The sequence below is a fragment of the Gopherus flavomarginatus genome, chromosome 12 (assembly GCF_025201925.1).
Source record: "Gopherus flavomarginatus isolate rGopFla2 chromosome 12, rGopFla2.mat.asm, whole genome shotgun sequence".
Lineage (NCBI taxonomy): Eukaryota > Metazoa > Chordata > Testudines > Testudinidae > Gopherus > Gopherus flavomarginatus.
Genome location: NC_066628.1, coordinates 13,597,715 through 13,616,756, shown reverse-complemented (window position 1 = coordinate 13,616,756; position 19,042 = coordinate 13,597,715). Strand labels below are relative to the sequence as shown.

At 50.2% G+C, this 19,042-nt stretch overlaps 2 protein-coding genes across 6 annotated transcripts in view; one reads left to right on the top strand and one right to left on the bottom strand.

Moving 5' to 3' along the window:
- Positions 1–19,042, top strand: part of LOC127032795 (zinc finger protein 345-like) — a 181,750-nt gene that overhangs the window by 46,010 nt on the left and 116,698 nt on the right. The gene's annotated exons all lie outside the window — the stretch shown is intronic.
- The window catches only part of LOC127032814 (zinc finger protein 436-like), a 74,261-nt gene continuing 65,093 nt past the window's right edge, over positions 9,875–19,042 (bottom strand). For 2 of the 5 annotated variants that reach the window (XM_050920427.1, XM_050920426.1), the window contains exons 2-5: positions 16,508–16,580; positions 14,956–15,082; positions 11,986–12,099; positions 9,875–11,618 (exon numbers count right to left, since the gene is read on the bottom strand). In XM_050920427.1, the coding sequence (XP_050776384.1) occupies positions 10,972–11,618; positions 11,986–12,099; positions 14,956–15,082; positions 16,508–16,531 (912 nt within the window). In that variant the 5' untranslated portion in view covers positions 16,532–16,580 and the 3' untranslated portion in view covers positions 9,875–10,971. Of the gene's footprint in view, positions 11,619–11,985; positions 12,100–14,955; positions 15,083–16,507; positions 16,581–17,141; positions 17,224–19,042 lie in introns of all 5 variants that reach the window. The other 3 variants (XM_050920425.1, XM_050920424.1, XM_050920429.1) reach the window with 3 other exon arrangements.

Sequence of the window (19,042 nt, the reverse complement as noted above, 5' to 3'; positions counted from 1 at the left end):
TTGGGGTACTGAGTTTCACCCAAGGTACCTAGAACCCAATGACATCAAATCAGTGAATGATGGTGAGAGCACTGAGACTGGAGAACTCGCTGCACTAGTGTGGCGGGAGGCTCCGTGCACCCGGCCACTCCACCCCAGTGGACAGCCCAAGCAAAAGGCTGTCATTATTTTGAACTTTTTTAGTGGCCTTTTCCTTCCCTCCTATCTTCCTCCCAAACCCCACCCGGGCTACCTTGTCAGTTCTCTCTCTCTTTTTATAAATAATTAATAAAGAATACATGATTTTTAAACAATAGTGACTTTATTTCCTTAGAAAGCAAGCTGTGATCGAAGGGGGAGGGTGGGTTGCTTACAGGGAATGAGTCAATCAAGGAGGTGGATTTTCATCAAGGAGAAGCAAACACAACAGTCAAACCGTACCCTGGCCAGTGATAAAACTGGTTTTCAAAGCTTCTCTGATGCGCATCGCTTCCTAGTGTGCTCCTCTAATCACCCTGGTGTCTGGCTGCGTGTAATCAGTGGCCAGGTGATTTGCCTCAGCCTCCCACCCAGCCATAAAGGTCTCCCGCTTACTCTCACAGAGATTGTGGAGCACACAGCAAGCAGCAATAACAATGGGGATATTGGTTTGGCTGAGGTCTGAGTGAGTCAGTAATGTGCACCAGCGCGCCTTTAAACGTCCAAATGCACATTCTACCACCATTCTGCACTTGCTCAGCCTGTAGTTGAACAGCTCCTGACTACTGTCCAGGCTGCCTGTGTATGGCTTCATGAGCCATGGCATCAAGGGGTAGGCTGGGTCCCTCAGGATAACTACAGGCATTTCAAAATCCCCAACTGTTATTTTCTGGTCTGGGAAGTAATTCCCTTGCTGCAGCCCTTTAAACAGAGTAGTGTTCCTGAAGACGTGAGCGTCATGAACCCTTCCCGGCCATCCCACGTTGATGTTGCTGAAATGTCACTTGTGATCCACCAGCGTTTGCAGCACCATTGAAAAGTACCCATTGCGGTTTGGCACTGGAGCACCAGAGCACCCAGTACGTAAGACAGGGATATGGGTTCCATCTGTCACCCCACCACAGTTAGGGAATCCCATTGCAGCAAAGCCATCCACTATGACCTGCACATTTCCCAGAGTCACTACCTTTTGTAGCAGCAGCTTAGTGATTGCTTTGGCTACTTGCATCATAGCAGTCCCCACAGTAGATTTGCCCCCTCCAAATTGATTCCTGACTGACCGGTAGCTGTCTGGCGTTGCAAGCTTCCGGAGGGCTATCACCACTCGCTTCTCAACTGTGAGGGCTGCTCTCATCTTGCTATTCTGGCATTTCAGGACAGGGGAAAGCAAGTCACAAAGTTCCATGAAAGTGGCGTTACGCATGTGAAAGTTTCGCAGCCACTGAGAATCGTCCCACACCCGCAACACTATGCGGTCCCACCAGTCTGTGCTTGTTTCCCGGTCCCAAAATCGGCGTTCAATGGCTAGAACCTGCCCCATTACCAGCAGGACCTCCAAAGTGCTGGGGCCCACGGTTTGAGAGAATTCTGTATGCATGTCCTCATCACTCTTGTCGCCACGCTGCCGTAGCTGCCTCCTCCTAGCGTGGTTTTGCAGGTCCTGGTTCAGCATAGACTGCACGAGAATGCGCGAGGTGTTTACAACGTCCATGACTGCTGTCTTGATCTGAGCAGGCTCCATGCTTGCTGTGCTATGGTGTCTGCACAGTTCACCCAGGAAAAAAGGTGCAAAACGGTTGTCTGCCGTTGCTTTCACGGAGGGAGGGGTGAGGCTGTACCCAGAACCACCAGCGACAATGTTTTTTGCCTCATCAGGCACTGGGATCTCAACCCAGAATTCCACAGCGGGGGAGACTACGGGAACTATGGGATAGCTACCCACAGTGCAACGCTCTGGAAATCGACACTAGCCTCGGTACATGGACGCACACCACCGAATTAATGTGCTTAGTGTAGCTGCCTGCACTCAACTTTATACAATGTTTCCAAATATTGGTTTCTGTAAAATCGGAATAATTCCGTAGTGTAGACATACCCACAGAAACATACCCAGAGCACAGAGAACTGAAGGTGAATTAATACATTACCCGTGATTCTGCCTAGCTGGGTAATTTAAAAAGCAGTTCGAAAGCAGCTTTAAAACCATTCCCTTTTTAAATGGGGGGTTTGCCACAAGTAGTATTTAGGTGAGTCTAAGTGTGAGAAACGTGACTATAGGAAAATAGAGACATATGGTGTAGGTGAGTCTGGGTATGTACAAAAAAAATTTCCCTGGGGAAACAATTTGGAAAGGTAACACTGGTCTACAATTTTTGAGAAGTTGTCCGCTTCAGAGATAAAATGTGCTATTTATTATGTATTTTGATGTGCTGAATTCAAATATGACAATTAAAACAACTGATTGGCTACTGTTTCTAAGATATTTAAGTTTTTTACATTTTATGTCTATGTATATTGTGTAGATAGTAGAGTTTTAATCATAAATTGTAAACCTAGGTCTTTTCATGTGTTTATGGTTGCTTTACATGATAATATTTCACCTGTCCTGTTTATGTAACACTTTAAAAATCAGCAAAAGGGTTGTATAACTAAAATTTATTATGAAACAAAAGTCAAAAAACTATTATGTACATAGTTTAGTCCTATTCAGTGTCTACTCGGGGCTTCTTGGCTTTGTCTCTTGTATTCATTAAATGGAGCATCTCTTGTCACTGTCCAGCAATAGTCTGCAAGCATTGATGGGCTCCATTTGCCCTGATAGCCTGCCAGGAGATTCCACTGCTGTAGTCTGGAGCCCAACAGCTCTGCCTTACTCTTGGGTAGTTCCAAATCCCTGACAAGGTCATTCAGTTCACCTTATGTTATGAGGTGTGGTTCAGAGGAGGATGGGAGAAAATGTGGGTCCTGTGACATTGATGGTTCAGGACCAGAAGTTTCATCCTCTTCCTCTTCCTCGTCTGACTCCAGTGAGAATGATTCTGGTGCATCAGGAACCGGCAGTCCTTTTCCGTGGGGTACTGGGCGTATAGCTGATGGAATGTTTGGATAATGCACAGTCCACTTTTTCTTCTTTGACACACCTTTCCCAACTGGAGGCACCATGCAGAAGTAACAATTGCTGGTATGATCTGTTGGCTCTCTCCAAATCATTGGCACTGCAAAAGGCATAGATGTCCTTTTCCTGTTCAACCACTGGCGAAGATATGTTGCACAAGTGTTGCAGCATATGTGTGGGGCCCACCTCTTGTCCTGATCTCCAATTTTGCAGCCAAAAGAAAGGTGATAGGCTTTCTTAACCATAGTGGTTATACTGAGCTTTTGTGATGCAAAAGTCACTTCACCACAAACATAGCAGAAGTTATCTGCACTGTTCACACAAGTATGAGGCATCTCTGCTCACTTTGGCTAAACAGAAATGTGTCCCTTTGCAAAATCAAACACTGACAAATAAGAGAGCACGACACTGTATGATTTCTAGAGCTGATATAGGGCAATTTGTTCAGCAGACAGATGTAAGCTTCGTAATGATTGCATCATCCATGACTTCTAGGAATAACATGATGCAATTCATATCATGTATGATGCAATACCAGCTTCAGATTGCATCATTCATTGTTTTGCCTAAAAAGCAAGTACTATTCAAATCCAGTCATAGATTTATTCATAGATCCAATCAAAGATGTATTTTAGTCATTTCTGGTTTAAATTGAGATCCCTTCCCCTTTATAACTCACTTATCCTCCGCCATTCCCAAGTCAAGGGTCGTATATACTGACCCAATAGCATATCTTGAAAAGTAGAGCCAATCAACAATTTTAAGCATCATTTTCGTTCTCAGTGACCCAGAGTTAGTGAAGTTGGACTACATTTATTTCAGAAGCATTTTGGCTGTAGAGCAGTGTAATTAATATGTGTAATCATTACAGTTCTTTAGCATGAATGTTGACATTTTGCTCAGCTAATGCACAAACTCTTTACCTAGTTAGCTCTGTGAACTTCTGTACTGGAATGGCGGAGCCAAGCTCCTATCTGGTCACAGCAGGCTGCTGCTTCAGTGCAATGGGTGATACAGCCCATGAGCTGGAGTGTGGTTGGTTCCTTGCAGGGCTGTGGATGGAGATGGCATCTATACCGGGCCGTGTGGGTGCTTCACTCTCCTGAGTTTTTGCTGTCTGATGGATGGTAATAAAAAGCTGATCCTAAATGTCTGTTTGTTCAGCATAGCTACACTGGTCAAGGGTGTGTTTTTTCTCACACCCCTGACCCACTATAGCTATGCTGACGCAGGCCAAGACTCAGTCCTTGCTTCACTGTGGAGGAGAGGGGACTGGGGCTTCTCATCGGACTGTCGTGTGTTAATTACCACATTGTCGAACTTGCTTTTTCAGGGCCTTCCTCCCTACAGGAGGATTCCAGAAAACGTTGCCGTCTTTCCTCTTCATATAAAGCGGCTGATCGTGGAAAGAGGAGACCAAAGGAGGTGGAGAAGGGCAGGTTATAAGGCTATCCAGGATGGATGGAAAGTGCCCCCATACTGAAAGCATCTGGTGGTGCTGAGCTGCAGGGCTCCCCTTTGTCTGTGGCACTGTCATGCTAGTCTTGCTCTAGCTTGGGAGAAGGCTAGATCCGTCCTCTGCCATGTGTCTGTCCCCAGTGGGGAGCATAGGGAAGGACTTTCGTTAGCTGCTGCCACCAGAGGGCTCTGGTGAGTGCTAAGGTAAGGAGGCTGTTTTCTCTTCCTCCCTCTGCTAAGCATATTGGGAATTGAGTTTCCTGGGTCAGATGCTGCTGCTGCCTCCATGTGATCTGGGAGCCTGGCTGAGCAGCTGCTGCTCCCCCAGTGGGGTCTGTGCCCACTGCCGCTCTATCCCCAACCTGGAGGAGCAGTGCGCTGCTTTTCATTTGCTCCCTACCCCTTGGCTGCTCCGCCTTGGGTAGCCCTATCCAGACTTAAAAATCCCACTTGCACAGCTGTTATGGTCACTGGAAGGCTCATGGGTTTCACCTCATCAAGGTGCCCTCCTTAAGGAAGACCAGTGGCCAGAGCTGCTCAATATCCTTGTTCCAGTTCATTTTATCCTTATGTCTTTCAGTCAATCCCTTCTGAGGACACATGGCCTGATTTTCATTTCTCTCATGCTCCTTTTCCAGAGGAATTCATCCGAGACATCCCTCTCAACTGTAAAGTGATAGAAATAAGTTGATTTTAAAAAGAAACAGGTAGAGAGTTGGTTGGTTTATTTTACATTACACTTGTTTAAACACAATAGAAATGAAAGTCAGAAATGCACAGAGAGGGCACTGGAAACAAGCTAATCCTGTCATTTGATTTGATGCACTTGGTCTCTGCACATTGTTCATCTGTGTCACTACCAGTTCTTATCCTTGTTCCTCTTCTCTGGACTCCCTCTCTCTACTGCTGTTCGTTACACTCATTCAGTCCTGGCTTGGAAGCTCTTCATGGCAGGGACTGTGTCTCTTTTCTATGCTTGTATCCTCCCAGCGCGAGGGAGCCCCAGTCCCCTTTGCAGTTTCTGGGTGCTACCAGAGTTTAAAACATCAGTCATTTTCCTCCTTCCCCAGCTGTCTAGCACATATTCCCTCTTGCTGCACTTGACTCCCTAGAGATCCTAATTCTCCTAATGTATGTTGTGGACATCAGATGCCCCCAGACTGCTGCATTTGGTGACATCGTAGTTCAGGCAGCATGTGCACCCCCCGTTTGGGGAGGCTAGCCTTGTGTCTGAAGCCCTGCCCCTTCTGCCCGAGGCCCTGCCCCGCTCAGCCTCTTCCGCCCCCCGTCTCGCTGTCCAGCCCCAAACCCTGGCCAGCCTGCTGGCGCCCAGAGCAGTCTGGAGGAGCCCCAAGCCCGGGCTATCCAGAGCAGCGCTGAGCCCAGCCGCAGCCTGGCTGCAGCGGGGAGCATTAGTGGAGGTTTGGGGAGGCTTAGCCTTCCCCAGCCTCCATTACCTGCTGCCCATGCCCCGCTTCCTGACTCTGCTGAACCCCACTAGCTCACACTCACTGGTCTCAGCTTCCCTATGACTCTCTCTGCCGCTGCGCCTCTCTCTGGCGGTAAGGAGTGGCTTCCCCTGTGGCCAGAGTCTCTCCTTTCTGGGATATGGACAGTGATGGACTTTCCTAGGGCACATGGAAGGTACCCCTTTGATACTGAGTGTCTGGCTGTGTGTGCTCCCAGTGGAGGTTAAACCCCCCAGGAGCAGGGTGTCCTGTGGATGCAAGTCTCTGGGGAGCTGACCCTGGGATTTACTGCCTTTAAGTGGGCTGGGGTTAAAACCGCTGGCACGTTCTTTGTGAGAAATACTCTGCAGATCTGTAATTCTCCCTGCTCTCACCTGTGCAGGATTTCCAGTCACAAACCTGACGGGCTCACCCGGCTGGAGCAAGGGGAAGGGGCCTGGGTCCTGGATCTCCAGAGCTCCCAGTAGAGTGCAGAGGAGGCACTGGCTAGACCATCTCTGAAACTGTGGCCCAGGAAAGGAAAATCCTGGGATTCCCGTGAGCTCCCCTGGTTTTGCCTCATCTCATCCAGGTCAGGATTGTGCCCAGCCACCATTGTATCCTCCTGGCAGATGTCACTCATGGGTTATCACCCGTCCTAACTGACACCTGGCAATGGCTCCCTCCTTTTCCCCTTAGGGATGTGGAAGCAAAATTGGTTGTGTTCCTCCCTGTTCTCTGGAGATAAAGCTTTGAAGGATTCAACTTCTCATATTTTAGTCTCCCAAACAATTCTTCTAATTTGCTTCTTCCGAATCTCCTTTTACTCTTCCCTTTTTTGAGGTTTCTTTTCTCTCTAGCACAAAGAGTCACATGTCTGGATTATCCCTTTCATTCAAACAGATGACAAGTCAGAGAATGAGGAGGAGAATTCTCTAGTGACATCACAGAGATCCAAAGGGAAAGTTTCCAAAAGTCCTGAACCGGTGAAGGGCAAAGTCTGTGAGAGCCAGCGCAAGTCAGAGAGGTTGCAAAAAAAGCAGTCAGGGAACAGATGTGGTCAGTTTTCTCCTAAGGGAAAAGGTGACACACACCGTGACAGCAAACATCACAGATGAGGAAGGTGAAAATCTTATGTGTTGAATGTGGGAAAAATTTCAGCAGGTCAGCCCTCTTCAGATCCAACCGAATCCACACGGGAGAAACCCCATCAGTGCCCTTACTGCAGGACAAGCTATGGTGTCCACTCAAGTCTCACTTTCCACCAGAGAATCCACACAGGTGAGAGTGCAAAAGCAGCTTCAGGACTAGTAGGACCCTCTATAAACACCAGAAAACCCACACAGGAGAGAAACCATTCATCTGCTCCAAGTGTGGGAAAAACTTCTGGGCAAACTCAACCCTCACTATCCATTGGCGATTCCATACAGGAGGGAAGCCCTACAAATGTCCCGACTGCAGGAAAGGCTTTAGGGACAGCTCACCCCTCACTAAGGAGATGCACAAAAGAGAAATTGTGTCAGAGCCCTGTCTAGGGCTGGCTGGAAGAAACAATAGAGCTGTTGATTCCCTGCAAATATCAGTAATGTTCAACTCTCAAGTGTCTGCCTTGGACAGACACTTGAGAGTTGACCTGTAAACTGATTGCTAAACCGAGAGGCTCATCAAACCCCATGCAAAGGAAGAGAAGTCCCAATCGGCACTTGGCTGCAGAGCTGCTGGGTTTTTCGGTTTCCTGCCAACCAGGCATGAGAGGAGAGGCCTATTAAAAAAAACCCAATGCTTTAGATTACATTACCCAGACTTCACAAAACCCCCACTCAGCTGCCACCATTGTTTCCTTAAAAGGCCCCTCACTGCCTATGTTTCTGCTTCTGGGCATGCACACTGGTTCTCATTCTAGACCGCTAAGCCCCAGTGTAATGCATGAACCAGGGGAAGATAGTTGCTCTGCTACCTGACGCACCTGGGGGAGGGCCCCTGGTCCTGGAGGTGTGCCCTGGGTGTGGGGAAAGAGCGCCCTTATAACTTTTAACCCAGCAGGTAGAGCACAGATCTGGGATGCGAGACCCCCTGTACAAGTCCCCCCATCTGGTAAAGAGAAGAGATTTGAACAGGGCACAGTCTGTTTTCAGCAGAGTGACGTGACAACTTGGTGACGGGCTATTCTGAGGCAGCAGCCCCTCGATCTCCTGTTGAAGCCATTCCACTTTGGAGAACTCATGAAAGAGTCATTGGAGCAGGGGGACTGGATTGTAAATGAGTGCTCTAAACCCCTACGCTAGAGAGCCATTCTCATGCACTCTCTGGCCCATGACTCATTATTTATCCAAAGTGGAGCAGCTTCAGCATGGGAGAATGAGGGCCCCCCACCCCTGACTACTCCACAGCTCAGTGACTACAGCACTCACCTGAGCTATAGCAGATCCCTGTTCAAATCTCTTCTCACCAGCCAAGAGGGTTTCCCACATCCCCGAGAAATGAACCAACCACCAGGCTGAAAGTTACAAGGGAGCTTCTTTCTCCACAAGCGAGTTTACAAGCTGAGAAGCCCTAGCATAGACAGCTGCCTCCCTCCAGCCTGCATGTGGCTGCTGAACTCCCTGAGAGGGCGGGTTTAGGACTTGCTCATCTCCTGGACATCTCCTGTTACATAGCTAAGGCAGGGAGCCAACTAGCAGGCCAGCTTTTGTGAATTCCATTCTGTGGGGAGCCCTGAGCACCTAATTCAAGCTTTGTGCACCCGGTGATTTTCTAGGCACGTAGTTCAGTGCAGTGATGCCCAGTGTCACAGTACCTAAGACCCTGTGGGTATCCAGCCCCCAGTGACTGCATCCCAGGCTGACATGCCCGTCAGCGCAGGTCTCGCAGAGGAGATCCAGGCTCAACCATGCAGACTCTTAAAAGGAGAAAATTGACTCTCTAAGTACTTGGGTTCCTGTAAGAGTGGGCCCATCCTGTCAGCCCAGCTGCATGGGTTCCACTTAAAAGCACAAACTGTTCACTCTCTGCGAGTGCTGCATGACCTCCCATCAGAGCTGATCAGCGCCCCATCAACACCCTCGCTGCCCGGCCGCTGGGGAGACCACATGGGCCTGGTACAGAACCTAACAGTCAGGGACAGTGACTCTGTTGGGCTGCAAGAAGCAAATTCCAGAATCAGAGCCCTCCAGCTATGAGCATGGCCCTGCAGGGAGTCCCCCTCCTGGGTACACCCAGTAGACATGAGCTCCTTTGTCTCAACTGCCGCAATGACACATGGAGAAAGAAGGAGCAGGACCCAAACCACTCAGGGCCTTAGAGATTAACCTCAGTCACTTGAATTGCTCCAGGACTCAGCTCGTGGCCAGGGCCATTGCTGGGGTGCAGCAATGTACTAGCAATGGGGCATCTGGCTGGGCTGCTGCCTTGTGTCCCAGCTGTGGTTCCCATGCATAGGTCCATGCAGAGTGCACAGTCATGGGACCTCAGAGGTCTGGCTCCCTGCTGGGTTATCTTTATGATAACCACCTGCTGGGCTCTGCGCTGTTTGCTCCTGCCAGTACCACAATGCAAGGTGGGCTCAGGCCAAGCAGAAAGGACAGCAGAGGTACAGGTAGGGCTTCCAAGAAGAGGCCCAGGAGCTGGGATCTGAGGTGGGGGGAAAACACAGGGGAGAGGAAGGAGGCTGCAGCCGCCAAGGCAGGCAGTGGAGAAGCGTTTAAGCCCCAGGGCTGGGAGGGAAGGCAGGCTGCTGAGATTCCCAGGCAAGCACCCGCAGCACGAGGTAGAAAGGCAGAGAGGAGCGATGTGTGCATCCCCGAGGCGGTGTCACAGTGGCTCAGGACTCCCTCTCAAATCAGTGTGAGTGGAAAGGTCTCCCACTGAAAAGAAAACACAAAAAGGATTCCAGAGAGCATCTGTATGTGCAGGTTTTATTTACTGAAATAGAAACAAAAAGGTGCGACAAAGAGAGTGTTCTGGGAGAGGGAGTAACTAGCGCAGAGGAGGTGAAACGTCACCTGAAATGAGCAACGGGCATCAAAGAATCAATCCCATTCCTCAGTGAGCAGAGTGGCATCACAGCGGGACCCCTCACACACAGAAAGGACAAAGATCTGGACTGTCAGTGACCCATACTAGTCACTCTAATTTTAGACATTCCAAAGAATCAGCATAATTACTGTTAAATACCCCAGTGATTTCCCCAGAGATAAATATAAGCCACACATTCCTTTCCCAACACCCACTCATCCACTGCTTGTTGCAAACCCCAAATGCACACAGGAAATGACTGGGCTCTAATTTATCTCGAAGATTCCCAGTGAGGAACCCCCCCACGCTATAATAATTGAATTATCCTTTTAGCCCAGGGTGTTCTGAGGTCATTTTAACCCAACATCAGAAATCAACTCTTCAGGGCTGCGACTCTGCACTGAACAACTGAAAGGCCTAAGTGCTGGTCTCAGAGCTGCTGGTGGCTCACGGGGTGGGAAGATTATTGCAGACAGTAACCGTGATCTTGGCACACAAAGCCTTGTTCCTTTCCTTCGAGCTGGTGCTCCTTTGCAGCAATGAGCTCTGGCCAACCAGTGCAGAGTTATCCAGTCTCAGCACTTGATCACTTGCTAATTCAATCACCCGATTCAAACTCCCAGCAACCCGTTCCCTGCCCATTCTTCCTCTCCTAGTCCCCCGAACATTTGATCTCTCTGGTTTCCTCCAAAAGTCTGCAAGGGAAGGGCCTCTGGGGCACCCACCCCACATGAAAACCAGTAAGCGGAGGAGGCCCAGCCCACGTCCCAGAGGATGGTGCAGAGACAGGTCTCTGCCCTGAGAAAGGTGGCATAGCTCAAGGAATTGGTTCGTGGAAAGGGATTTGAGTCCACAGAGATGAGTGTCTAGGGGAGTTGGGTTCTTCTTTCCCTGATCACCACCTGGCTGGCAAGTGGCCTGGCAGCCCAGCAATGAGGAAAAACTGATCAGGGCTTCTGCTCCTCTGCCTGCGGTTTGCTACAGAAGGCAGAGCCAGAGATTCACCGAGCAGCCTGGAGGCACCTGTAACTGCCCCCTGATCCCAGCAACAGGCAGCTGGATACTCAAGGAACTGGGAAATGCGGTATTCAGTCCACCCCAGGCAGGTAATTTACAGCGTCTCTCCATTAGGTGGAGTTTCTGGTGTCTAATAAGGTGTGGGCTCTGATTGAAGCTTTTCTCACATTCGTCGCACTTGTACGGTCTCTCTCCCGTGTGGATCCGCTCATGTACAACCAGGTGTGAGCTCCGACCGAAGCCTTTCCCGCAGTCAGGGCATTTAAAAGGTCTCTCACCTGTGTGGGTTCTCTGGTGTCTAATGAGGTGCGAGATGCAACTGAAGATTTTCCCGCAGTCTATGCATATTTTCTGCGTCTCTCCAGTCTGTGGGACTGTGGTTTTGTTGCTATCTCTGGAACCACCCTCATGGGAAGTGGATTTACTTTGTCCCTTCCCTAAGTCCTTTCCCTTCTGCCTCTTTGATCCATTCTGACTCCCACCAGCTTCTCCCTGTGCAGGAACATTTCCTCTGGATCCTTCCGATACCATCCTGCACGGTTCCACTTGCACAGGCCCTTCCTGCTGAGGAGTCTCCTCCTCGTTCTTACACAACATCTCGTCACCTGCTGGGACAGGGAGAGAATCCAGACCAGAGTCAGTCCCCATGCTGGGGGAAAACAAACTCAGAAACAAACCAAAATAGCTGATGGGGAAATTGAAATATTAGGTTCCGAATCCCCCTAAACCCTTTCCCCGATAAGGGAAGAGTGAACTGACTCCACTTCCGTATCCCATGTGAATGCTCTGGGGGAAGGAGCTACTGCAAGGTGTCAGTTAGAATGGGTGGGAATGACAGCTGAGGACTTGCTGGCTACCCTCCTGATCTGGTTGATAATGAGGCAAAACTAGGGGAGTTCAGAGGGCCTACATGGAAATCCCAGCTGTTTCCTTCACAGATGGACGATTTACACGCTAGTTGAACCAAATCCTCACCTGTGCAGGCACCTCTCTGGATCCCCCTTTGCTCTGAGCCCTGGAGATCTGGGACCCACGTCTCTTCCCCTTGTTCCAGCTGATAGATCAAGTCAGGTCGGGACATCAGAAATCCTGCTCCAGGGAAAAATTAACCTTGTTAAGAGGAGGGTGAATTACATATTTGGGTAACAAAGCTTGAAATGTAACATTCTAGCCCAGTCAAAACAGTATAATTCCAGAGCCATCTTTTCAAAGCTGCAGGACACTACTAATGAACATAGTTAGATATTCAGAGGGGGTTCCTTTTTAAAACCCTGCCAACCTGGAATGCCCTCTAAGGTCTCCCTCCGCTGCTACCCAACCTTCTCCATATGGGCTGGGGAAGCGTATAACAGACTTTGGGGCTACTGCAAACCATGACTGGTTATTGCAATTATTCTGAGCCATGAACAATTAATGGGGGACCCGAATTGAAGGGGTGCAGGGCTCCAATGGAGCATGCCCAGATGCCAGCCCCATCTCTTGTACCAAAGGTTCCCTCACGGCCTGCAATCATGGCTCTATGGCATGGGGAGGGTGGCGTCTCTTTCATAGGCTGGTCCCAAGACTATCTATTTGCTGTGAACAAAGCCAGCGACAGACTCCTCAAAGAGCTTCCTAAAAGACAAGAGAGGGCAGCTGTGTGTCCCAGAGAGCAGAGACTCCACCCACAATTGCCTTCTCTTGGACAACGAGGGTCCCAGGAGAGTCAGAGGGAAGCTGGGACCAGTGCACACAAGTGAGCAGGATTCAGTGCGTTAAGGGGTGGGAGGGAGCAGCAGCAGCAGCAGGGCCGGATTAGCTTTTTGTAGGCCCGGCGCCAAACATATTTGTGGGCTCCCATTGGGGAAACAGGGCATATGATGGGGGGTGATCCACAGAGCGGGGGGTCAGTTGGGGGCTATACAACGCAGCGGGAGTGGCCCCACTCAGACCAGCACAAGGGCACTGTTTACAACCCCACAACTGCTAGGGCTGCCCAGCCCTGCCAGCGTGCCCCTTCCACAATGCCCAATGCCCTTCCCTTATGTCCAGCACTCCCTCACCCAGAGACCTCCCCCACAGAGCCCTATGCCTGGCACCCCCTCGCCCAGAGACCTCCCCCACAGATCTCTATGCCCAGCACCCCCTGCCCAGAGACCCCTTGCGCTGACCTCTCACCACAACTGCACATCACCCTGCACACCATACCCCCTGCTCAGCTCCCCCATCCACAGATCCCCTACTGTCCAGCACCCCCTTCACAGTCCCGCCATCACAGCTGTACAGCGCCCCATATTCCTGAGGGAATTCTGCATCAAATTCTGTGCAAAGTGTTTTAAAATTCTGCAATTTTTTTTTTTTTTTTTTTACACAATAAATAAATAAATGTGGAAGCTCCACCATTGCAGTGCGGAGCATAGGCCACTGGCTGCATGGAGGTGGGAGAATACCCTGCTGACTCCCCAGCCCCCTGGGACAGGGACTTGGCAGTGAGGCTGAACCTGACCCTGACACAGCACAAAGGGCATGCCTGCCACAGAAACACCCTGGGGCCTGCCCCTTTTGCCACAGGCATACCAGATGTGGGCAGGGAGGCTCAGCCTGGAGGCAGGATCCAAGTGCAGAGGGACTTAGTGTGGGGGGATCCAGATGGGGGTAAGAGGGTTCTGTGAGGGGCAGTCTGTGTGCAGGCAGCTCAGTGGGGGATCTGGATGCACGGGGAGGTTCCAGGTTGCAGGGGCAATGGGAGTCTGCAGGGGGGACCAAGTGAAAGTGTTTGGAGCTCAGCAGAAGGGTGTCTGGGTGCAGGGGACGTGGGGTTCATTTGGGTGGGGATCCAGGTGTAGGAGGTTGGGGCTCAGTGGGGAGGGTGTCTGGGTGGGCTCGTCGGGGCGGTACAGATGCAGGGGAGGTGGGGCTTGTCAGGGTGAGGGCTTGATGGGCCTGCTTAACAGGTGAGCCCCAGCTGCTGCCAAGGGGATCTACATGCTGGGCCCCTGCTTCCCCTGCCCCCTTCTCTTTCCCATCCCATGCCCCTTCCCTACCACTCCATCTCCTTCCCATCCCACCCTTTCCTTCCCCCCTGCCCCCACTTCCCCCATCCCCTTCTCTTCCCCATCCCATGCCCCTTCCCCACTGCTCCACCTCCTTCCCAGGCCTGGGGGGCAGGGAGGAAACCACCACAAGCCAGCAGAACAGGTTGGGGCCGGGTCGCTCCACTTCCTGCCGCCCCATGAGTGGAGCGACCCGGCCCCAGCCTGCTCTGCTCCCCTGGTTCCCAGCCTTGGGACTGGGTGGCAAGGGGGAACCACCCCTCAGCACTCACCAGCAGCATGGCTGGAAGCTGGCAGAGCAGAGCGGGCTGGGTCAGGGTCGCTTCGGTTCCCGGCACCCAGTGAGTGCAGGGTGGGCCCAACCCCTGCTGCAGTGCCCCCAGATGTTGCTAAGGGGAAGGGGTGGGAAGATGTGGGGGGGCAGGGGTCAGAAGAGGCATGGCAGGGGTAGGAACAACTTTCCTGGCCCAGGCTGGCTGGGGCCCCATCTAACTCTGGGCTCAGTGCCATAGCGCCACTGGTGCCATGGTAAACCCGGTACTGAGCAGCAGTGTCACTGAATGCAGCAGTTCCGGGGTAAGCAGAGGTCAGGCAAACACGCTGGAGTAAGTAGGGAACCTGGTGAGTCAGAGGGAGTTAGTGTGCACTGTAATTACAGCCACTAAATCCTCTGGTATTAATGACTTGGATTGCTGTAGTACCTAGAGACCTCATGCAAGGTCCAGGGCCCTTTGTGCTAGGCACTGCACAGACAAACACAGTCCTGCCCTAGAGAAAGTAAAGTCCAGGTAGAAAGGGAGCTATGGGGCTGATCCCACTGAAATTTAAGGGACTGGGAACAACTGTGAGCGAAGGTCAATTCAGGCGATGCACAGTTCAAATTTCAACATGCCTAGGAGACAGGAATCCTTACCCAGCGAGGTCACGTTCTCATAGTTCTCCTGCATGACGTCCCTGTAGAGGGCTTGCTGACCCAGGTCCAAGAGCATCCATTCCTCCTTGGTGAAATACACAGCCACATCCTCAAAGGTCATAGGCATCTGCATCAACAACAAGAGTCCCCTGCTCACAACCTGCTGCCCCAGCCAGAGTCTCATCAGCTCAGTTACAGGTAGAGCTGGAAAAATCCCCCTTGGCCCCAGAGAGCAGAGCCCTTTCCCTGCCAAGCAAGAGGTGCTGCTGCAGAATTAAAGCTCTCATTTCAGAGGGAAGCGAAGCTCTCAGTCTGTCCAGCTGAGATGAGGATTACAAAGGGGGGTTGGATGCTACTGTGTTTCCGCCCGCAAGGCAGCCGGCTTTGGCCCCTCTGCACTGCTCAGAGCTTCCCTGGTAGCAGCAGAAAGCTAAAGAGATCTTCATTCATTTCAGAGCTGTTCTGCAGAGCCTGAGAAACTCACTAGCATCATTTGAATTTCTGTCTGTGCCTGCTACTGGTCCAATAGATCAGATCTCTATTTGTGCCTGCTAATTGCCACCCGCTGGGCTAATACATTAGATACATGCCTCTGGCAGCTGGCCCTCAAAAATGCAATAGGCTACTGCCCTCACAAGCTAATGGAGTTACTTTAGCTCAAGCAGCAGAGATCTGCATGTGGTATGGGAGTTTACCAGGCCCACCACACAGACACACATGGTAGCAAGAGATTGATATGAGAATGGAATTAAAACCTTGCTCGAAGACTCACACATGCCACCCGTGACATATAACGGAATGTCTGGCACTGCTGTCACCGGTGCAACAGGGCTTCAGAGAGCCAGGATATCATGAAAACAAATGCTCTTCCCAACGAGTCTGGAAGATAAGAAATGATTCGGCCTGGGCCCCCACACGCTGCTGCACTGCTTTTCCCAGCCTGCCAACAGGCAGCTCCAGAGTAATCTCTGCTGGCCAATTCCAGGCTGCCCTTCAGAGCTCTGGGGGCATTTGAGAAATGCATCAGAAACTCTCTGCTGTTGCTGCTGCCCCCTGTGAAACTCCGAGCAGTAGCAGAAGCTGCACAGGAGTTATTCATTGCGGGGGTAGGGGAAATGCCCCAGAACTGGAAGTTCAAAAAGGGATCGGATAGCAGAGATCCCCATGCAGACTGCTTCAGACCTCATCGTGCGGCTACTAGATAAGAGACAGATCCTGGAAATGGAGCCCACGAGTATGGTCTGTGGTCAGCTTCCCAGGAGGAATTCCAGCAACTGATCACGGGAAAAAGGGCTGGTTGCCCCCTTTCCTCTTTGTATTAACCTTTGGCTAGGAAGCTTAGGGCTGTGGCTAGCAGGAGTCCGATACGTTTTTCAGTGCCTGGACACGTGGCTTGATTCTTGGTCCACAGATGGGGGAATTCCTCCTGTTCTCTAGAGTCCCAGTAGATTTGTCACAATCTATCCCCACCTCCCACTCCCGCCTCCTGCGTATGCCCTGCTTTCTCCCTGTCCAGCACAAACCCTGCAGCAGTTCCCTGGAAATCTCCTACCTGAAAACGCTGAGCTAAAGCCATTTTGCTTCTGGGATGACGTGGCTGGACTGGACGGATGTTATTCTGCAGCCTGCCAGGGAGAGAGGTGATTGGGGAGGCGTCAGAGGGGGCTTCAGTCCACTTCACACCTTGACTCCCCCCAAGTTTGTCTCCTGCACACAGAGGTTCTGACTCTGCAGTGCTGGGAAAGTCTGTAGTCACTTTGTTACAGCACAGACCTGCCCCCTCCTACCAGGACTGAGACATCTTTAAACCTCCCAGTATCTGAGTCTGTGAACCAAATGCTAGAAATGAGCCAAATCAAAGGAGTTGCTTGTTTTGGAGGATTCCCCTGAGGGCACCATGTTCCCTCAGCAGGCAGGGGGCGCAGGCAGAGGCAGGAACTGCTTTTTCCTCTTTCCTTGTCCCCAGGAAAGTCAGTCTGCCCAGGGGTGCTGCAGTGAATGGAGCTGCCATTATGCCCATGATTTTTGCTTCTCTTTCAAAGCACCACGCTAAGGAAGGCATGAATTCCGGCCTGTGAGTGCTTGCTGCAATTTCTGCTTTTTTAGCCTGGAGAAACTGCCAGCCTTGGACGAAGGCAAAGGACAGATGGGGAGGCAGCTTTAGAAGGGTGAAAGGGAAATCTTACAGATATTGCATCCTCCGGTTGTCCTCATTCATCCAGTAGCAATTTTGTGGCACGTATTTCTCACATCAGATCAGTCTCTTCTCTTTTGAGCAAAGAGGGAAACCTGTCTTAGTTAGCTCCACAAGTTATGAGGCCTTAATTTGTTATGTTTCAATGAACAGTCCCTCTTATCAGAGTCATAAATTCCAAGGCCAGAAAGGATCATCAGTCTGACCTCCTGTGTAACGCAGGCCACAGAACTTCCTCTAAAATAACTCCTAGAGCAGAGTTTTTAGATAAAACACCCAGTCTGGATGTAAAAACCGTCAGTGACGGAGAATCCACCATCACCGATGGTTGTTCCAATGATTAATTACTCTTACTGTTAAAAATATACACCTCCTTTCCAGTCTAAATTTGTCTAGCTTCAACTTCCAGCCATTGGATCATCTTATATCTTTCTCTGCTAGACTGAAGAGTCCATTATTAAATATTTGATCCCCATATAGGTAAGAACAACTGCCCTATTGTGCTTCTATAGGTGCACAGGCAAGACCTGATGGGATTTCTCTTCCTTACGTGCACATACACACACCCCACATCAGAACCCAAGCCAAATCTGCTTGTTTTTAACTCTAGAAGTGTCAGTGCATCTCCTCTCTCCTGTTCTTGCTGGGCAGCTGGCTGAACGATGCCCAGGTATACTGGGGCTGGCTGGGTGATGTCCAGGTATATCAGGAATTTCCCCAGTTTCTTATTGTAGAGAAGAGCTTTGTTGAATCATGGAGGAAAATGTGTCTGTCTGATCGAGTGCTTGGGGTTAAACTGATTTGAAAACTGTTTCAACTTTCCTAAATAAATAAAATCAAAATCTCCTCTGCTTTCAGTCAAGTCACTAAGATATCATGAGGGTGGGGTGCTAAGAATACTCAATCGGATTTCATTTACGATCTCGCTTGCATGTTACAAGACTACTGGTTCTACAGTTGTCTGTACAATCTTTTAGGCAATTTAAAGGACACAAGACTGACATGTATATGCACCCCCCCACACTCCTGTGCCCCCAAAACATTCCAGATCTCTTCTAGTGATTAAATTCCTAAACACACTTTCCTCTGCTTTTATAAGTCACAATTAAAAACAAAATGGCTCATCTAAGCTATAGCTCTGCAGCGGACGGCAGCCAGATTTGGCCAAGTGGCATGTTTGAGAAAGTTCTAATCAAGTCTTATTGTCCCTATTTATTTACACTAATAAAATGCTGTTGGGAAAGGTGACGGGCTCACATTACGGCCCATTTGGATGAAATCTGAAAGCCCTCTCTCTTCCCAGAAAAAGATTTTTTAAAAAAAGATTACACGTCATGAGAGCGTCAAATAGAGACCTAGTTAAAGAAACAGTGGTGTTGTAGCCATGTGTGTCCCAGGATAATAGAGAGACAAGGTGGGGGAGGGAATATCTTTTATTAGACCAACTTCTGTTGGAGAGAGAGACAAGCTTTCAGGGCTCACCCCAACCCCCCATCCCGATTTGTCACCCTTGCTATCTGGTCACCCTAGCTCCATCTTGTATTTAGCTGTGACACTCTGAGTAAGTTTCCCAGACCTGGAGCAGAGCTCTGGGTAACTTACTCAGAGTGTCACAGCTAAATACAAGATGGAGCTAGGGTGACCAGATAGCAAGGGTGACAAATCGGGATGGGGGGTTGGGGTAATAGGCACCTATATCAGACAAAGCCCCAAATATTGGAACTGTCCCTATAAAATCAGGAACTCTGGTCACCCTAGATGGAGCAGACTGTTTAGCACATGTAGTTCTGTGTATATCTGTATAGATATTAACTACTTATGTGAAACAATCTGTTCCACCTTGTATTTAGCTGTGATGCTCTCGAGTTCATTCCCTGCCCTGAAGAAGAGCTT